An 18,710-nucleotide genomic window follows, 5' to 3' on the forward strand; every position below is an offset into this window, starting at 1 on the left:
GGCCCACAGTAGCTCAGGAATGTGGCCCTTCTTTTGCTGGCATCGGTGATCCCTTGAGCCACTGCGAAGAACTCGAAGCGTTCGACGTAGTCTTCCCACGTGTGGGGCTCTGATGGCTGGAAGGGCTCCAATACCCTTGGACTCTCCATTGTCCTGTGGGCAGGGTCGTCTTCTCAGCTGGCCAGTGAGTCTTGTTCTTAGCTACAATCCGGACTCTGAGGCAGGGCTGCGTTTAACCGCTCCTCAGCATTCCGGATCCCATCCTCGTCGCCAGTTGTTGTGACGTGGGGTTTGTGATTTCAGCTCTCTTGACATAATATGCTGGAGACAGTTCTCTAGTAACACTTCTTTATTAAAGCAACAAGACTGAAGACTGAGGAGGGGAGAGCTACATTTATAGGGACAGGGAACTAGCTAGAAAGGATACATTTTGGAGAAAACAATATCAGGCAATCACAGTCCTGCCTTTTGGAGGCAACCAATAAGACAGAGGATCCAAATACAGCAGCTTAAATGAACCAATAGTAGCTGTACCCTCTGGAACCAAAAGGCAGTTACTTTACCCTAATGCAAATACAGACAATAATAATGCAGATATAAAATGCTTTGACTCAATACACAACAGTTTTCATCCCTCCAGCCCCCACTCCAGCCACATAAAAAACAAAAAGAGCCTAGACTCTGTAAGAAAAAAACAGCACCCTGAAGTCCTTAGCTGGGTCCTTGGGTGGTATTGCTGCTGGATGTTGCCATGACAGGGTCTTCTCACTGGTGGCTCCTCAGTTCTGGAATACCCTCCATGGTGAGCTGTGTATGTTATTAACATTTCAGCATAATGGTTTTGTTTGTTTGTTTTGTAGAAATAGTCTGTTTCTGGCGTCTTTGAAATTTTGAGGATATTTGAGTGTTTTAAAACATTTTCATTTTCAAAATCTTTGCATTGCTTTGATAGTTTTGTTGTTTGCTGCCCTGGGCCCCTTTGGATGGAAATACATGATAAAAGTTGAATAAATCAAATAACAAACACGGTATGTTTATTAAAAGTATTCATCACACAATATGTTGCACAGAGTGGGTGGTGGTTGGACATCTTACCTTTCATGCCAGATGAAGAGTGCTGCATAACTCAGAAGCCTGCCACATTCCTTATGATAAATGGCAAGTAAGAAATCTAAAGAATAAAAATAAATCCACATCCATTCAAGGAGGAGGAAGAGAAGGAAGAGGAGGAGAAGCAGCCTTTCACATTTCCAGCAACTCATCATACTGTCCTTGCTTAGCCAGACCCTCTTCAGGTAATGGAGTCTAGTTGGGGAGAAAAGTGTTGCATGGGAGCCCCGACCTGACTTTCTATGGGATTGCAGTAGATCTGGGCTTAACCACACAGATCCACGGCTGTTGTGTAGAATGACAAGGGATGCCCTGGTTGAGGCAGAATACTCAAGTCACAGAAGGCATCAGAACAGATTCACATACTGAACTAGAAAGTTAAAGGGAGCAACAGCTACAACAAAATTCTCAAAATGGCAGATCATAGGTGAAGAGCATCTAAGGATGTCAGGGGCCGGCAGACAAGCAAGCTATTAAATGCTTTCTTCACATAGCTGTCAACTTTCAGATTTGCAAATAAGGGATCAGCAGCCTCACCTGTCCCGGGGACAGTCTACGGGATATCTAACAATGCGGGATAGCAGCGGGAAACGGCGCTGGAATAAGGGAATTTCCCGCAAAAAAAGGAAAGGTTGACAGCTATGTTTCTTCATCAGTCAAAACAAGTAGACTGCAGGCATCCTTGTTGTGGTTAATGACATGCTGTTCCAGTCTGGAGCAGAAATTTGATTCAGTTTACACTTGCTTTTTGAGAATAGTTCCTAAACTGTTTTAATTTATGTGTGGTTTTTATTTTAGTGTAATATTGTTGCAAACCACTTTGATTTTTGTTATAAAATTGTAGTATTCAAATATTTTTTATAAATATATACAGAAAGGCAAACCTGCCTAATTTGCTCTTTCCATGCAAACTTAAACACATATATTGGAATTTTCACTTTTCCTAATGTTTGCAATGTGGTTCTCCATCCTGGTTAATGTTTCTAAAACTGCAAATGCTAGGTTAAAGTGTGCATAAAAATGAAAACAGCATCTATATTGAGGAGACAGCTTTGCAAAACTGTCTGCATGGAGCAAAATTGCATACAAAAATTATGGGTCAGGAGGAATTATCACTAAAATGCAGATTAAATTTCATAAGGGTTGGTTTTGAAAACGGAGCTGTAGGTTGATGTGGAAATGCAGAGAACTGAACTTAAGACAGATTTGTTCACTCTTTGGCCAGTCCTTCTTGTAAGCTCTCATTTGACTAAGAACTTTATCCCTCCTTGTTCATAGGAAGCTTAATCTCCCTTGGCTTCATTTCACTTCTCAAAAGCCACCTCATTCATCTCAGTCCCCTCTGCCATTTCTCTCTGCAAGGCAGTCCGCGTTCTTTATCCTATGCTGGGACATGCACCTCCTGCTTTTTCTTTTGATCTTCACCAGTTCATTGAGGCCTGGCTTGGGCCCCTCGACTTGCCCCTCCTCGTGCAATTGCTCCCCTGGTGCCATCATTTACTGCAACAGTGCTGGACTCCGCAGCCTCCCTAGGGAAATTGCTGCTTCCACCATCTCGCTGAACCTGTCCAATAACTTTCTGCGCTTGCTGACCACCGACGCCTTCAGCAACCTCACCTACCTGAACAGCCTCTGGCTGGATCGCAACAACCTCACTTTCCTGTACCCGGGAGCTTTTAAGTCACTCTGCAACCTGCGGGTCTTATATCTCAGCAGGAACCCCAGGCTGACCTACCTCCATGCCAACACCTTCCAAGGCCTTCATAACCTCATCAGTTTGGATTTATCCCACTGCAACCTCTTTGAAATCCACCCTTTTGTTTTCTCCCACCTCCCCTCTTTGGAAGCCCTCGACCTAACCTCCAACAACATGCGTTACATCCCACAAGCTTTCCGGAGCCTGACGAGCCTCACACAGCTGTCAATGGAGAGGAACCACATCGAAGCCATTGGTAGAGACTCCCTGAAGGACATGGGAGCCCTGAGAGAGCTGAACCTCCGGAAGAATCGCATCTGGACCATCCAAAAGGACGCCTTCCTCCAACTGGACAGGCTTGGCACGTTAAATTTAGGACACAACCGTCTCTCCAATTTGCCTAATCAGCTCTTCAGTGGATTGACGCAGCTCAAGAGCATCCACCTAGAGGCCAATCGGCTCACCAGAATCAGCTGCCCTTTCGACAGTCTCCAGAACTTGAGGAGGCTCTACCTCAACAACAACCGGATTTTGTCCATTGCAGGTAAGAATGGACAGGTCTTGTCCATTTCAGTTCCTCTTAGTTTATCATGCCTCCCCCCCCCCCATCTTAAATTCTAAAAGCTCCCACATTTCTGTAGGAATTTGTGGCTTTAAAAGCAACAACAACAGCCTTGCGAAAATTCAACAGCATTTCCATGATAATTGTACAATTGTACCTAATAAACACATTTTTGTATACATTAAGCTAAGAAACAATGGACTAATATACATATGTCTAATGTACTGTCAGCACAAGTGATTTTTACTAATGTGAATTTTGCACACAAAATTTTCATCAATATTTATTAATTTATTATTTGATCTGCTGAATCTCTATTGACAGAGCATTCTGCAGGACTGTGCTGATAACACTAAAGTCTCTATTTCTTGCTGTTATCAAGTGAGCCTCACCAACTCAAAGAATGATCAATAACACTCCAGTGTTGATCTCACTGATCAAGCAAGGAGATAAGGGTTTAGGTGGTCCCTGAGCTGGCCTAGTCTAAGTTGTTCTGGGCTTTGTAAATTCATGCAAAGACCTTGAACCTTGTGTATATACAGTGGTACCTCCAGTTACGAACTTAATTCATTCCAGAGGTCCATTCTTAGGCCAAAACCGTTCATAACCTGAGGCGCGCTTTTGCTAATGGTGCCTCCTGTTACTGCTGTGCTGCCGGTGCACGACTTCCACTTGCATCCCAGGGCAAAGTTCACAACAAGATGCATCTACTTCCGGGTTAGCAGAGCTTGTAACCTCCTAGCGTTTTCAAGGAGGACGGTATGTAACATGAGGTTCCACTATATACAATATGATCACAGCTTATGTGTGGGTTCAGTTCCAAGGCTTCTGTGTACACTAAAAAATGTGTATGCTCAAACTGCCCCCTTGGAACTGCCGCTGCACAAGCATCCCCAGCCTTCTGGAGCCAGCATGCTAAGTGGGCCTTGCCCCCCAAGTGAGGCAGAGAGCTTAAAAGCTCTTTCCACACCTGGAAAATGCAGTGAAAAAATTCTTCCAAGTTCTCCATCTTGCTTGCAGTGTTTCAACCAGACAACCTTCAACTGCACACGGTTGGAATCAGGCCAGTTAAATGCATGTAAGTTGTGATTGTACTATGTATATACATATTTATGCACATTTCTGCCTAATCTGTGCTTTGGTTGTCTGTAGAACCACATCACAAAGTTCTGAGAAGGGCAGGTGTCAAAGGACCAGCTGCATTTCAGTCTGCCTATTGGTTTGAGAAGTGTGAATTTGACTGCTTGCCATCGAATGCAAATGAAATCCAGTTTCTCTCCCCTCCCTGACTGCAGGCCCTGCTTTCGCACACTTGAAGGAACTGGACTTCCTCCACTTGAACAGGAACAACCTGAGCTACCTCTCCAGCCACCTCCTGGTAGAGCTCCCCAAGCTGAGATACGTCCTCCTGTCACACAACCCTTGGCAGTGTGACTGCGGAATGTTGTGGTTCGCCACTTGGATCCTCACCTACCAAGGGGTCATTGAGGGCTTGCACTGTGCCTTTCCCACCATTCACAACACATCTCAGCTTGGCCAGCATGCTCAGGGGGCCTTACCCAGCTGCCCGCCACAGTCTGGGGTCATGAAGGAAGAAGGCTGCGATGGGCCCTACCCAAGTGGGGCTTCTCACCTGGTTGTTGCTGCTGCTGCTGCTGAGAAATCGTTTTGCCTCCTCCTTGCCTGTTGGGCCTCGTACTCAGCTGTGTTCTCGTTACCTAAGCAACTAGGTATCCACAATCTCCTTGTCAAGGCTTTGTAATCCACCTTCATTTCAAGCTGCCTGCTATAAAGGGACAGATCATTTCTCTAATCCCTTTTTTGGAGGGGGGTTTGCTCCCTGTCCATTAATAAACTGTGCTTACAGTTTAGCCCCCGCCAAGCTATCAATTAGCAAAAGTGTGATTAATGCTGCAGGCAGTGGCATAGTGTGGGGGAGGGGCACAGGGACAGCTGCCCAGTGCGCAAAATCGTTAGGGGTGCAAAATTTCAACACCCAGTGCTGCCTCAATACAGCTGTGTGCTTCTGTCACTCCATGCAAACCAGGAAGTGACCTCTTCTTTTCAGATCTCTGTGGCTGTAATCTGGGTGATATGGGTGCTGTTGGGCAGCTGAACGTGCATGTGTACTTGGTCTGTTTCCCTCCCCTCCCCACCACTCCTTGTGGCCCTGGGCACTGGCAACCTACGCCACTGGCTGCAGACATGCTCATGAGATGCTAATTTCATGGTGGTTTGGCTGGGCAAAGGCATATGGATACTTAAGAGAGCCAAAAGTTCAGTAGGTCAGGTTAGCTGCCAGGGCTCTGGGCTTTTAATCTGGAATGCTGCTGCCTGTTCCAAGACAACTGCGAAAGGATGCTTTGGTGTGGGATCTGTGGGCTGCAGCTCAGCTTCCCCATACAGGTCTTATGCAGAGAGGGATCCTTCCAGGGACTTCCTATCTGAGCTTTCTGTCTGATGATGTCAGGGATCAAAGTTGAGTCTTTGTGTGCACAGTATAGGAACCATGGGTTGTAAAGTTGGCTTGTTTCAACAGACAGTAGTTAAGATTAACCAGTTTAGGGTTTGAACACGGGTCACTGTTTTTTCTTTGCATCATTGTAACAGCCTGCAGGCATAATTTCAGTGTTTCTGTTTTGGAAAAATTCTACTGGGTTCTTATTGTATTTTGATACTCTGCTTTGTTTTCTTTTGTTTTGTTTTTGCTTGTGGTATCATGATTGCAATCTGTCAAACTGTTTAAAGATGTTGTTATGTTAAGTGGATATTTAAGTTATTAAAATAATGAAGATTATAAACAAACAAACAAACAAACAAACAAACAAACCCTATGTTGCCTTATGCCGAGTCAAATCTAACCCAGCAGTGTCTGCACTGACTGGCAGCAGCTCTCCAGGCTTCCCTGTCCTACCTGGAGATTCCGGGGCTTGAATCTGGGACCATCGGCAAGGAAGGACCATCCGCTTTGCCGCTGAGCCTATGGCCACTCCCCACTAGTGGCCAAAATTATGGGAACATTTAGGAAAAGTTGCATTTCTGAGGCTTGATGGCTTAAACATCAGTCTTTTTTGGAATAAGATTACAATGAAGAATATAATGCAACAATCTGGGATGAATTATCTTTATTCTATTAAAAAACTACTGTATAGCCAAATAAAATAAACACAAAAAAATGATAAAGGGTATTTCATAACTTCTCACCATTTCTGTTTTAATACTTTGTATGGAAACCTTTGGCCACAATCACAGCCCTACATCGGCATCCCATGGAATGAACCAAGGAGTTTAGGCCACCAGGTATTATAATGTGAAACCAAGATTGCATAATTGCTAGAAGCAATCGTGCTTTATTCCTTGATTGCCCCTGACTAAAATAGTTTCTTTCATTTGCTTCACAGATTTTCTATTGGATTTAGGTCAGGGCTATGACACCATTTTCTAGGTGACTAGTTAACTCTTTACACTCCATTTGCCACTGGTTACTTTTGAGTTAAGGAAATCTAAACCACAGAGCCTAGGGACTTGCCGATCAGAAGGTCAACGGTTCGAATCCCCGCGATGGGGTGAGCTCCCGTTGCTCGGTCCCTGCTCCTGCCAACCTAGCAGTTCGAAAACACGTCAAAGTGCAAGTAGATAAATAGGTACCTCTCTGGCGGGAAGGCGAACAGCGTTTCCATGCGCTGCTCTGTTTGCCAGAAGCGGCTTAGTCGTGCTGGCCACATGACCCAGAAGCTTTACGCCAGCTCCATTGGCAATAAAACAAGATGAGCGCTGCAGTTCCAGAGTTGGCCACAACTGGACCTAATGGTCAGGGGTCCCTTTACCTTTACTTCTTGCCACACAAGGCAGTTGTGCTTTCTTTTTCTGGTTATTTGGCTATACCTTTTGATACAATAAAGATGATTCAGCAAAATTTGTTGCATTATATTCCACATTAAATCATCTTTCTATTGCTATATGTTTTTATGGCATCAGTTTCTGGTATTATTCTAAAACAAGATTTAAGTTATGAGCTACCAAACCTTAGAAATACAACTTTCCCTAAAAGTTACCACAATTCTGACCACTAGAGTATGTTCTTTGCCCCAAGTTACAGTACAGGAAGCCATCTCCCCAAGTCCTTTCAGATATTTTTCAGTCCATCCTTTCTTCTTGCAGAATGTTCTGGTCCTGATGCCTTCACACACTCCACAAACTCCCTAACTTGCAACATCTTGGAAGCAGGTGGGTTTGGTCAGGGATGGAGAACCTGAGGTCCTGAATATGTTGTTGGGACTACAACTCCAACCATTCCCTGAACATTGGCAAGGCTGGCTGGGGCAAAGGGAGTTGTAGTCTGGTAACATATGTAGGGCTACCAGTCTCCCATCCTTGGGGAAAGGGGAAGGAAAACCTAAGAACAGGCAGGGCAAACGTAACAGTGACCTCTTCTAGGTTCTGAGTTTGTCAATAGATGCCCCCAAAAGGTTTTCATTTTGTTTCATCTAATAAGGACTAGAATCTTGGATAACCCTCCAAAGTGCAAAATGTCCTTTAATTGCAGAGAATAACTTCACTTTTTAGGATACTAGGAGCCTTCCTAAGATTTCCAGCAAGTTTGCAAGATATGGATACATATTATTTACAAGGTATGTTTTGAAAGATGCATGCTTCTCCAGCTAGTAGTAAAGAAATGCAACCGGTACAGAATGATCTATGATAGGCATGCCAGAGGGATGTAGAAGAAATGTACAAAGCAGCACCATTTGGGCTTCATTGCAACCAGTGACACAGGGCCAAACTACACATTACACCAAGTGATATTGAGCTTCTGAATTCCGCACCTAAAATACAGCCATGAGGAGAGCTGCCAGTTTGTTTGCAACATGAGCACTGGGGTCATTTTTTAAAACCCCTTCCTCCGTGCTATTTCACAATCAAAATCCCAAACTGTTTGTTTGGGCTGGGAAGAGCGAACATAGCGAAAACTGCATTGCAAGTTTTTCGTCCTCAGAATCTCTTACATAGAATGTTGCTCAGTCCTCTGTGCATTCCTGGGTGAGTTGGTTCAGCAAGCTGTTCCTACAGGGATGGTGAACACCTCCAATGATGGGAGCCCACATCCTAATTTAGGGTCCCCTATCCCGTCATGTGAGTGGAAAGGAGTGTTCAGGCTTTGAACTGAGAAGTAGGGTTACACCTGCTTACTGCATGCCCCCCCCCCCCGTGCCAAAGCACCTCTTATGAGCCATGTGTTTGATGATGCAGGAAAGGGCTATTACATGCATCGAGCTGAATTTCACTGGGCATTCAATGAATCTGAATTTAGGGCAGAAAAAAGGCAGTAACTCCTTCACACAGTGTTACAGAGTTAAATTATGGAATTTACTCCCCTGGGAAGCAATGATGGCCCTCAACTTAGGCAGAGAGGGTTGTAAAATGGGATTGGGCAAATTCATGGAGGAGAAGGCTGCAAACAGCTACCGGTCATGATGGCTATTCTCTGCCTCCATAGTCAGAGGCAGTCATGCTTCTGAATACCAGCCGCTGGGAAAGGCAGCAGGGGGAGAGCTGCTCTTGTGCTTGGATCCTGACTGTGGGCTTCCCACCGATCTCTGGTTGGTCACTGTGAGAACGGGATGCTGGACTGGCTGGGCCACTGGCCTACATCCAGCTGCAGGCTCTTCTGACATCCTTATACTGGGCTTGAACCAGGAGGTGCGAGAAACTGGCACGCTGACAGAAATCAGATTTGGTCTGTATTTTAAACAACTTTATTTCAACTTGAAACAACTTTTGCTTTGTCTCCATATTACATCATTTTGAATAGCTCAGGATAACAATATGACCTGAAGGGTAGCTAACAGCTCGCCAAAGCCAGAGTACACTTGCTCCTATGGATAGAATGCCTTCTCATTGCTGATAACATTTCCCTTTTTTATTTATATAAAAAAATATTTCTGAAATCTCAGCACATTCCGCAATTACTGGTCCCTGCTGTTTGTGGAATTGGCCTGGTCCCATCTGCCATGTTTTTCTACACACACACACACACACACACGAAAAAGAGGTGCCAGAACTCATCATGAGCGCCTCCCTTGCTCTCTTATAATGGCAATGGTGCCCACCTGAGAGGGGCCAGAACTGAGTTCCAGTGAGTTCCAGCTGGGGGGGGGGGGAGAAAGCCCTGTATATAGATAGATAGATAGATGGATGATAGATGGATAGGGGTGTGTGGGGGTGTGTGTGGGGGGGGGTGTGCATATTTAAAAACTTAAGATGTTTCGCATACATATTCTGGGGTTAAACAACAAAGATCTCTAGCAAAATACAAACTGAACCAAGATAATATTACACACACAAAAAAGGCATTCATTTGGTTCTTTTGGTTTACTGAAGCAGTTGGCAATGCAGTAGCCTTTGAAGGTGGTGCTTCTCAAAACAAAATAATTTGTTTTATATATAAAGAGAAAACTTAGCCAAAAAAGGGGGGGGGGAGAACCCTGCTATGCTTGTGCCTGCGAAGGAATAAAAAGCATCGTTAGGCTGTACGGAAGAAAAATAAAGATAAGAGCAGCACCATGTTTTGAGAATACTGCTGGAAGACTCTTCTTTGGAAGTACCATTTCCACCCGGCCCCTTCCTGTCTCCTCCCTTGAGACCAGCTGTGTGCAGATTTCCATCCCACAGGACCCCTGGGAAAAGAACTGGGTGAGGTTAATTGGGCTTTTGTTTTCAAAAAACAAGTTTTTATCTTTACAGAGAGCATGTTTGAGGAAGTGTAGGCCATGCTAGCTGAAATTTTAGAAACCACTGGCATTTCACATTAAGATTTCCACTGTGAAAGTGATAGGGAATAAGCACCTGGCTTTGCTCCTCCCTGTGACTGTCACTGCAATCCTAACCATACCCACCCAAATGTATTATTTACTTCAACGGGGCTTACCCCCTCGTAAGTGGGGTTAGGGTTACGGCCCAAATCATGCAGGACAAATTAAACCTACCAGCCTATAGTTGCTGAGAAAACGCTGCAGAACTACAGAATGTGTACAACTTCACCCAGTTCTATAATTTACAACTAGCTGCAAAATGCAGCCTTTTATTAGCCAAGATGTAGAATCCTTTCTTTCATTCTTTTTGTGCCTGGGGCAACACACAGTTCTGGTTACTGCCTTTGCCTCAGTGAAACTGCAGCAAAAATTCAATGGAAACTCAATGCTGTCACACATTCTAAGACCACCTGAAATAAAATAAAAACTAGACTCCCCCCCCCCCCTTTTGTTAAGACAGAAGAGTGAGATGCATCACTATTAAGGACTGATGCCAGCCAGCTCTGACAGCCCACTAAAGAACGGAGCATCTAAGCATGGAAGCCTCAGCTGCCAGCCCAGCAGTCTGCTCCACAAAAATATCCAAATGGTTTCTTGCAGGCACTTGAGAAAACAAACCTTTCTTTAAAAAAAAAATATCTGGGGGAAGAGAGCTCTTGTGGCTGGTTAACGCTCCCCCCCCCATCTCTTTCTCTGAGAATTCTCATCACATTTCTGCCTTTTGCAGGACAAAATGGAGAGTTCCCCTTTAAAAACAAAACAAAACAAAACAAAACAAAAACCACACCAAGAGTTCTTTTGTTGTTGCTGCTGCTGCTGCTGCTGCTGCTGCTGTAGAAGCTGGCAGCCTTTCCCTCTGGAATCAGCTGCTCTCGCAAGACACAAACGGGTGGGGGTGGGGGTGGATTGGTCTGGGTGCTTTGGTTTTGGTGCTTGGACTCTTAAACTCTCTTCATTCCTCGGCCCATCAAGCAGGCAAACACTGTCATTACCATCTTGGGTTTCACCTCCACCAGGTCCTCGGGGAGAGCATACACACGGGCCCCGATTCTCCTAGCCATTGACACAGCATACCTAGGAGCAAATGAAGGGATGTCAGGTGTCTTGAACCCTTTTGCCACTTGACCACAATGGAGGAGGAGGAGGAAGAGATCTACACCCAAACATGTGGGTTTAATTTATGTATTATGGATTTATGTATAAGCTAAACAAGCTATAGCTTAGGGCCCCACTCTCTTGGGGGCCACCCAAACAAATTAAACAAAAAAACCCCTGGATGTACATTTCCAAAATATAAGATAAAAATTGAATAAAATAAAACCTACATACAGCAACAGTGTTTTGTGTTGTGTAGGCTCCTATTTGTTATGTGCAAATGGCTTTAGATACCTATTAGGTCCATCAATTACCATATAGCATATATTCAACACAAAAAACAGTGACAATTTGTTGTTGACAAAGGACAGCTGGACATATAAGGGGCTCCATTACCTTCAGTAGCTTAGGGCCTCATCAAACCTAAATCATCAAACCTAAATCTGGCCCTGGGGGTCTGAGACTGTCAAAGAATAGTTTCCCCCATTTTACCAACTATGGGCAGATCCACAACATACATGAAAGCACATCCAGCACACATTTAAAGCACATGATTTCACCCTCCTAGGAATCCTTGGAATTGTAGTTTCCCCTTCACAGAGCTACAATTCCCAGTAACCACAACAAATTACAGAAGAAGACCCCTTCGGGATCAGGCCAAAGGCCCTTCTAGTCGTGCGTCCTGTTCTTACAGTGGCTAACCAAGTACCCCGTTGGGAGGAAGAACACAAACAAGACCCGATCGCAAGAGCCCCTTCCCCTCCAGCTGTTTCCAGCAACTGGCATTCAGAAGCACTGCTGCCCCCAAGTGGGAGACTGAGCACCACGGCTAGTAGCCACGGACAGCTCCAAATTTCTCTGTGAATTTGCCAAACCCCCTTTTTAAATCCACCTAGTTGGCGACCCTCACTGCCTCCTGTGGGAGTGAGTTCCACAGTTCAACTAGGATTCTTTGCAGGGAGTCATGTGCTTTAAATGTGGAATCCTGAAAGCAAAAATTCTGGGATCAGCATATGTTTTTGGACTATGAGGTCTGCACACTAGATCTGGCACCAGAGTTTCAAATGAGAATACATTTGGTAGAATGCTAAAAAACTAGGACACTGAAGAAGAAGGAAAGAGGCATACTTGGCATTACTGTGTTTATCTTCCTCTGGCAGATCTCCTGTCTTCACAAGATCATAATTTATACAGCCAGGTTGAATGGCATCAATTAAGTCCACAACGGCTAAGCTGCTGCTAATACTCTTGTCCTAGATGAGAGAAGGGGGTCCGTATGTTAACGTAATTTAAAATTTGAGGAAGCGGGTGACAGACAATTCATACACAAAACACACACAGTTGAATTGTATAATAATAATAATAATAATAATAATAATAATAATAATTTATACCCCACCCATCTGGCTGGGTTTCCCCAGCCACACTGGGCGGCTTCCAACAAAATATTAAAATACAATAATCTGTTGAACATTAAAAGCATCCCTAAACAGGGCTGCCTTCAGGTGTCTTCTAAAAATCTGGTAGTTGTCTTTCTTTTTGACATCTGGTGGGAGGGCGTTCCACAGGGTGGATGCCATTACCGAGAATGCCCTCTGCCTGGTTTCCTGTAACTTTGCTTCTTGCAGGGAGGGAACCGCCAGAAGGCCCTCGGCGCTGGACCTCAATGTCCGGGCAGAACAATGGGGGTGGAGACGTTCCTTCAGGTATACTGGACCGAGGCCATTTAGGGCTTTAAAGGTCAGCACCAACACTTTGAATTGTGCTCGGAAACGTACTGGGAGCCAATGTAGGTCTTATGTGGTCTCGGCAGCCGCCCCCAGTCACCAGTCTAGCTGCCGCATTCTGGATTAGTTGTAGTTTCCGGGTCACCTTCAAAGGTAGCCCCACATAGAGCGCATTGCAGTAGTCCAAGCGAGGGATAACTAGAGCATGCACCACTCTGGCTAGGCAGTCTGTGGGCAGGAAGGGTCTCATCCTGCATACCAGATGGAGCTGATAAACAGCTGCCCTGGACACAGAATTGACCTGCGCCTCCATGGACAACTGTGAGTCCAGAATGACACCCAGGCTGCGCACCTGGTCCTTCAGGGACACAGTTGCCCCATTCACGACCAGGGAGTCCTCCACACAAGGGAAAAACCAATGCAATGGAACAAACAGCAGCTCTTACACTTGGGAAGAATCAATATTTCTTTCTTGAGGTCTACAAAAATCTCTTGTGGGTGTTTAATCATCTCTAAGAATCTGCCATACAACCTGATATTCAGTGCTGTTTTTCTAGAAAAAGAGGTACCAGAACTCCCCATGAATATCTCCCTTGTTCTCTTAGAATGGCAATGGCACCCACCAGAAAGGAACCAGAGCTGAGATCTGGTGAGTTCTGGCTGAAAGGAAGCCTTGCTGATATTCAGTATCTACAGGCTGCATCCAGCTAAGTCCAGCTACTCACTCAAGTGCAGTTCCAGTGAAATTAAACCATCTCGGTTAGCCACGCCCATTAATTTCAATCAGTTTACCCTGTTAGGATCAGCACTAGTGTAGCCCTGTAGCATTGAGAACCGTGCGGAACTATGACTTGGGTGAACCAGACTGCAGATGGTGGCCACTCCGTTGGTGGACTGCACCTCCATAAATAAATAAAGAGCAGTAGCATGTCACAGAGGATAGTTTGAGCGTAGCCTTCTTATCTACAAGCAGGGAGATGTTTAAATGGAGGAACAAGAACTCACGGCAGCAGCTCACACCCAGATACTAATGACAGCCTGAAGTCTCACAGACTTCAGTTAGAACAAGGCCTAAGTTATTTGTGGATGATGGAAGATTTAGAAGAAGCTAGCAAACTGCTCACTGTCAGAGGTGTCTGCATGGGGAAAATTATTCCACAAGAGAAGCCTCCTGTTTTTCCCTGTCAGGATGGCTACTTATGCAGGCCTCAGGCCCAGAATGTGGCTACAGACACACCCACCTAAAGATACCAGGCTGACCATTTCAGGAATATTTATGCTAGAATAAAGGCAAGAAATCCAATACCCATTTTAAAAGAAAGAGAGAGGAATGCTTTGCACCTTAAAGCTCTGGATAGAGCTCGATTTCCCAGCTTCTGCCAAGGTCTTGTTTACCCAGCTTACGATAATGTCATCATTTGCCTTCTGACCATCTCCAAGATCCTCTAGGACGTTCAGAGTATATCTAGGAGCAGGAAAAGGGAGATATCATTGTTCATCACAAAAGACAGAGGAGAACTTCCAAATAAAATAACCTGCTTGGGGTTTAGCAGTGAAAAGGTGGCTAATGAGCAAGAAAAAACTTCTCAGAAGTCTTCCTAGGATAACCAGGGACAAGAGTTGCAGGCCTTGGGCTAAACCAGGAGGGGGCGCCCTCAATATGCTGTGGGGTTGTTAACTCTTGATTTGTCAATTTTTCCTAATTCAAGACATTTCCATAGTCATTCCCTTATAGCTGGGGCTTCAAATTCTTTCCAGACCCTAATTTTCCACATGAATAAGCAAACAATTTTTTATTTCCCTTTTTCTTAATAAACAAAAGGGGGGGGGAGAAGCTGCACCAGTGGACCTTCTTTGTTTTTCCGTGTGAGAGCAGAAGCTGGGTTAACAACAGCAAAAGCAACCACACCAGACACAAAAGGCCCCAAGCCTTTTCTGAAACGTTTGCCCACAGTGGAAGCCCTGTGGGCAGCCCACACCAAGGCCTTCGTCCTGCAAGGAAGCATTTGCACACGTCAAAAACTAAAGCTCAATGATACCTTCTCATCAGCTGCCACACTACAGCCAGCGTGAGAGTTGGGTTGCCGTCATTGAGGTCTTGCCCGCCAATGCCAACCAGGGAGAACTTTGCCGGATGCTTCCCTAGGTCGACGGCATAATTGCAATTTTCCAGCTGCTCGTGGGGAAAGGGGGAAATTGTGGAGAGGGAAAGAGAAAGGTTAGATTGTGTGATGTGCCTTATACTGATACAATCCAGCTAGCCTACTATGGTGCAGTCCCACCTGGGCAGAAATGGAGTTGTATTGCAGTTAAGTGTGTCAGGCTAGGACCTGGGAGACCAGGGTTCTAATCCCCACTCAGCCATGAAGCTCTCACATGGTGATTTTGGGGGCCAGTCACTGCCTCTCAGCCTAATCTACCGCACAGGGTTGCTGTGGGGGTTAAAACAAGGAGGAGGAGAACAATGTATGACACTTTGAGCTCCTTGGAGAAAAAGGCGGGATACAGATTCCATGAATAAATAGAAAAATCTTGGGGTTACTTGGAACAATATTCCCCAGCTCCCAAATGCCTGAGTAAGAAGGAAAGTTTTTTAATTCCTCCTGAATGTTAAGAATAATGGAGACAGGTGCACCTCACTAGCGAAGGCATTCCACAAATTGGGGAACCACCACTGAAAAAGCAGATGCTCTTCTGCTGAGTTACAGCCCTTCCCTTCCCTTCCTCCATGGAAACAGCAATTATGGGCAAACCTTCCTGGGAAGAATCTTTGTTGTGATGCTTGCTCTACTCCTGCCACGCACAGCTGCCAGGTGTTCTGTGTTCTGTAGAACACAATTATGCAAGCTGGAGAGGTGGGGGAGGCAGCAGGCTCTGTCCGTCTGTGATGTGAACTGAATCTGAACCCTGAATTTGTACAAAACCGTTTCTAAGCAGCAGCGCCTCCAGCAGGCATCATTACCTTTTTCATGTTTGCTCCAAGCTTTGGGTACGGGGGCTTGTTGACCTTACTCCAGTCAACAGGAACTTTTATCTTTTCATAGAGCTGCAAGATGACCAATGCGTCCTGCAGATCACTGGAAACAGAGAGCATCAATTAATAGTTGATGTGTTTTTGCCACATGGGACATTTTCTTTTTAAAGCAAAACCAGCTCAATATTTAAAATACAGACACAACCCCCGCCGGAGTTACATGCATTCGACTCACACACAACTGGGCATACACGCAGTGCCGGGAAATAATTAAATAGTTCAATTCAAACCCAGAAAAAAGGTGGGCTAGAGCTGGAGTCTTCGTGGCTCATGAAGAGACCCTCCCCAGAGCGCCCAAAGGACATGTGAGGAAGGAGGAAGCCCCGAAGAGACTGGAGGCACTGAGGCTTTGTTTATACTGCTTGACCTCCCCGCCTAACAACCAGTGTGTGGGGCAACACAGCAGCAGCAGCGGCTTTCTCCCTAGAGCTTCAATTCTAGTTGTGGATATTTTTGGATACAGTATTTTTGGTAAGGATTGAAGAGGAAGTGGCAGAGAGGGCGTTGAAAGGGCATTTAGAGGGTGCTCCCCATTTTACACGATTTCATGCACAGGGCCCCAGAACATAACCCCCACATGTGTAGAGTCACCTGTAGGTTCCAGCAGGGATGAAAACCCTCTGTGGCTCCCCAGTTGCAGAAGGACTTCATCACCACCAGCCAGCAAGCCCAATGGTCAGGGACAATGGGCACTCCCCTTCTATGTATCAGAAACCGTTTGCTCCAAACAAGGCAGGCAGTGAGCCTGCTACTTACCCGTAGAGATGGTTCACATGGGGGTTCACGCCAAGAGAGTTCATCCAGTTGCGAAATGTTCTTTCTTCTCGGGTCTCACCTAAGTTAAGGCGGGGGGGACACAGACAGGAAATTAGGTGCCCCTTTTACAAAACAACAGCAACACTGAAGGCAGCTTAAAAAGTTAAATATCAGAAAACTTTTAATGCAACCACAGTGAAAATTAAAGTTATCCAAGTATACGAGAAAAAATCCATTTAATCCTTAAAAATCTGCAAAGCTTGGGCAGAACAGGGCAGCATGGTTTCTGAGAGAGAGAGAGTTGTGAACACACCATGTGAGTCTCCAGGAAATGTCTTCTTCCCAGTTGCCCCCTGCATAACTTCTGAACATAAGGAAATGTGCATGGCTAATTCTTTGAGTACAGGAGAGAAAAAAGCACCTGCAGCTGTCCACCTCTGCAAAACACACACACACACACACACACACACACCCCTCTTCCCTCCAACAAGAACCCTGGAGAGGAAATGCAGCCCTTTCTTACCTTCCAGCAGTGTCCAGTCAATGTCCTGGTTTTCAGGCTTGGTGAGTGCCGGGTACTTGTTGAACAAGTTGGCCACGAAAGCCAAGTTCAGTTTGGGGTTGCCACTTACAACGTCCGCTGGGGTGACAAACTGCCGGCAGCCCAGTCTGTCTGCCTGCTGAAGCATGCACTCAGCCCTCTTCAAGTCGTCTTTCTCCTGGAAAAGCAGGGATAGCACCATGAACTATCAAGAGGACCTTCTTCAACCGCATCACAGGGCAGTGATGATTAGCAGACTGATTGCCCAATCCCACATGTTCAGGGCTCGCCCTCCTCACCACCCACCACCAACAAAACAAGCTGCGGTGGGGGAGGTCCACAGCTCCGTGTTAGGACACTTGCCTTGCATGAAGGTTCAGTCCCCAGCATCTCCAGGTAGTGCTGCAAAGCCTAAAACTCTGGAGACTGCAAGTCAGTGTAGGCAATAGTGAGCCAGATGGACCAACAGTCTGAATCAGTAGAAGGCAGCTTTGTATGGTAGGGGAAGGGCTATAAAGCAACTGCTATGCATGGAGAAGACCTGGGTTCTACATGGGGCTGCCCATGCAAAATTCAGTGGGAAGGTGCCACTTTCTTTCAACAGCATCTGGTGTTTTAAATTAACCAAAAGCCAGGCAACTATAATGTCCCGATGCTAAAGAGATTTGTAGCAGCCCAAGAAGCGGGATGACTTACACTGAAGCCAGACATGTTGATATCAATTTGCGGCTCCCCTTCCTTCTGTCCCTTGGGTGCAATTTGGTTGAGGAGATGGTAGTATGCTCTGGAGTCCTGGAGCAGACCAAAAACGAGGAAGAAGAGAGTCAGCCATTGGTTTGCCTACTGCAAGGCAGAAGACACATACAAGACCAGGCACCATTAAATTAGTTAAAACACTGAGGAGGTACAACATTGCTTTGATACCTTAACAGAGTTACTGAAGTCAGTGAGCTTGCAAAAATAAAAGCAAGGGGAGGGGGAGAGAAAGGAAGGCAAGAGAGCGAAAGAAGGACAGCAGAAATCCAGGAAGCATGAGAGAAAGAGAGAAGAGAAGTAAGGTGGTTAGATGGGAACCAGTGGAAAATAGTTTCAATTCCAAAAACCAGGGAATATTCCCCAGTAGATAATACAGCTTTTTGGGAGGGGGGTGTCCTCACCCTCAGTAATATTTATATACCACTTAATGTGCAAAATCCTCAAGTGGCTTACATAAAGCACAGTAAGGTGGTTTTTAAAAATAAAAATAAAAATGTATGAAAATTTAAAACCAAAATTACAAAGAAATACATTGGTAAAAGCAGAGAAGCTACTGATTAAATATTATGTTGAATATCAATAAATGCATCTGTTGAGTCTGGGAATGCCTGCTTCAATAGA

At 45.3% G+C, this 18,710-nt stretch overlaps 2 protein-coding genes across 5 annotated transcripts in view; one reads left to right on the forward strand and one right to left on the reverse strand.

The window, feature by feature from the left end:
* Window positions 1-2,085: 2,085 nt before the first annotated feature.
* On the forward strand, window positions 2,086-5,421 carry LOC309334250 (uncharacterized protein). Its single transcript, XM_081848482.1, has 2 exons — window positions 2,086-3,350; window positions 4,664-5,421. The coding sequence occupies exons 1-2, from the start codon at window positions 2,504-2,506 to the stop codon at window positions 5,128-5,130; spliced, it is 1,314 nt and encodes a 437-aa protein (XP_081704608.1). The 5' UTR covers window positions 2,086-2,503; the 3' UTR covers window positions 5,131-5,421.
* A 3,680-nt stretch (window positions 5,422-9,101) lies between these two features.
* The window catches only part of PLS3 (plastin 3), a 62,319-nt gene continuing 52,710 nt past the window's right edge, over window positions 9,102-18,710 (reverse strand). For all 4 annotated transcript variants that reach the window (XM_081846768.1, XM_081846769.1, XM_081846771.1 and 1 more), the window contains 8 exons: window positions 18,030-18,125; window positions 17,316-17,511; window positions 16,793-16,871; window positions 15,965-16,079; window positions 15,042-15,175; window positions 14,344-14,467; window positions 12,404-12,528; window positions 9,102-11,254 (listed from right to left, as the gene is read on the reverse strand). In XM_081846768.1, coding sequence (XP_081702894.1) covers window positions 11,122-11,254; window positions 12,404-12,528; window positions 14,344-14,467; window positions 15,042-15,175; window positions 15,965-16,079; window positions 16,793-16,871; window positions 17,316-17,511; window positions 18,030-18,125 — 1,002 coding nt within the window. In that variant the 3' untranslated portion in view covers window positions 9,102-11,121. The remainder of the gene's footprint in view (window positions 11,255-12,403; window positions 12,529-14,343; window positions 14,468-15,041; window positions 15,176-15,964; window positions 16,080-16,792; window positions 16,872-17,315; window positions 17,512-18,029; window positions 18,126-18,710) is intronic.

Source organism: Podarcis erhardii (assembly GCF_964252035.2).
Source record: "Podarcis erhardii genome assembly, chromosome: Z".
NCBI classification, from domain to species: Eukaryota; Metazoa; Chordata; class Lepidosauria; order Squamata; family Lacertidae; genus Podarcis; species Podarcis erhardii.

Excerpts from the sequence above, each read along its gene's own strand:
- LOC309334250 (XM_081848482.1), top strand. The coding sequence starts at position 2,504 with ATGCACCTCCTGCTTTTTCTTTTGATCTTCACCAGTTCATTGAGGCCT. Across the intron at positions 3,351-4,663 it reads CCGGATTTTGTCCATTGCAG|GCCCTGCTTTCGCACACTTG; the intron begins GTAAGAATGGAC and ends CCCTGACTGCAG.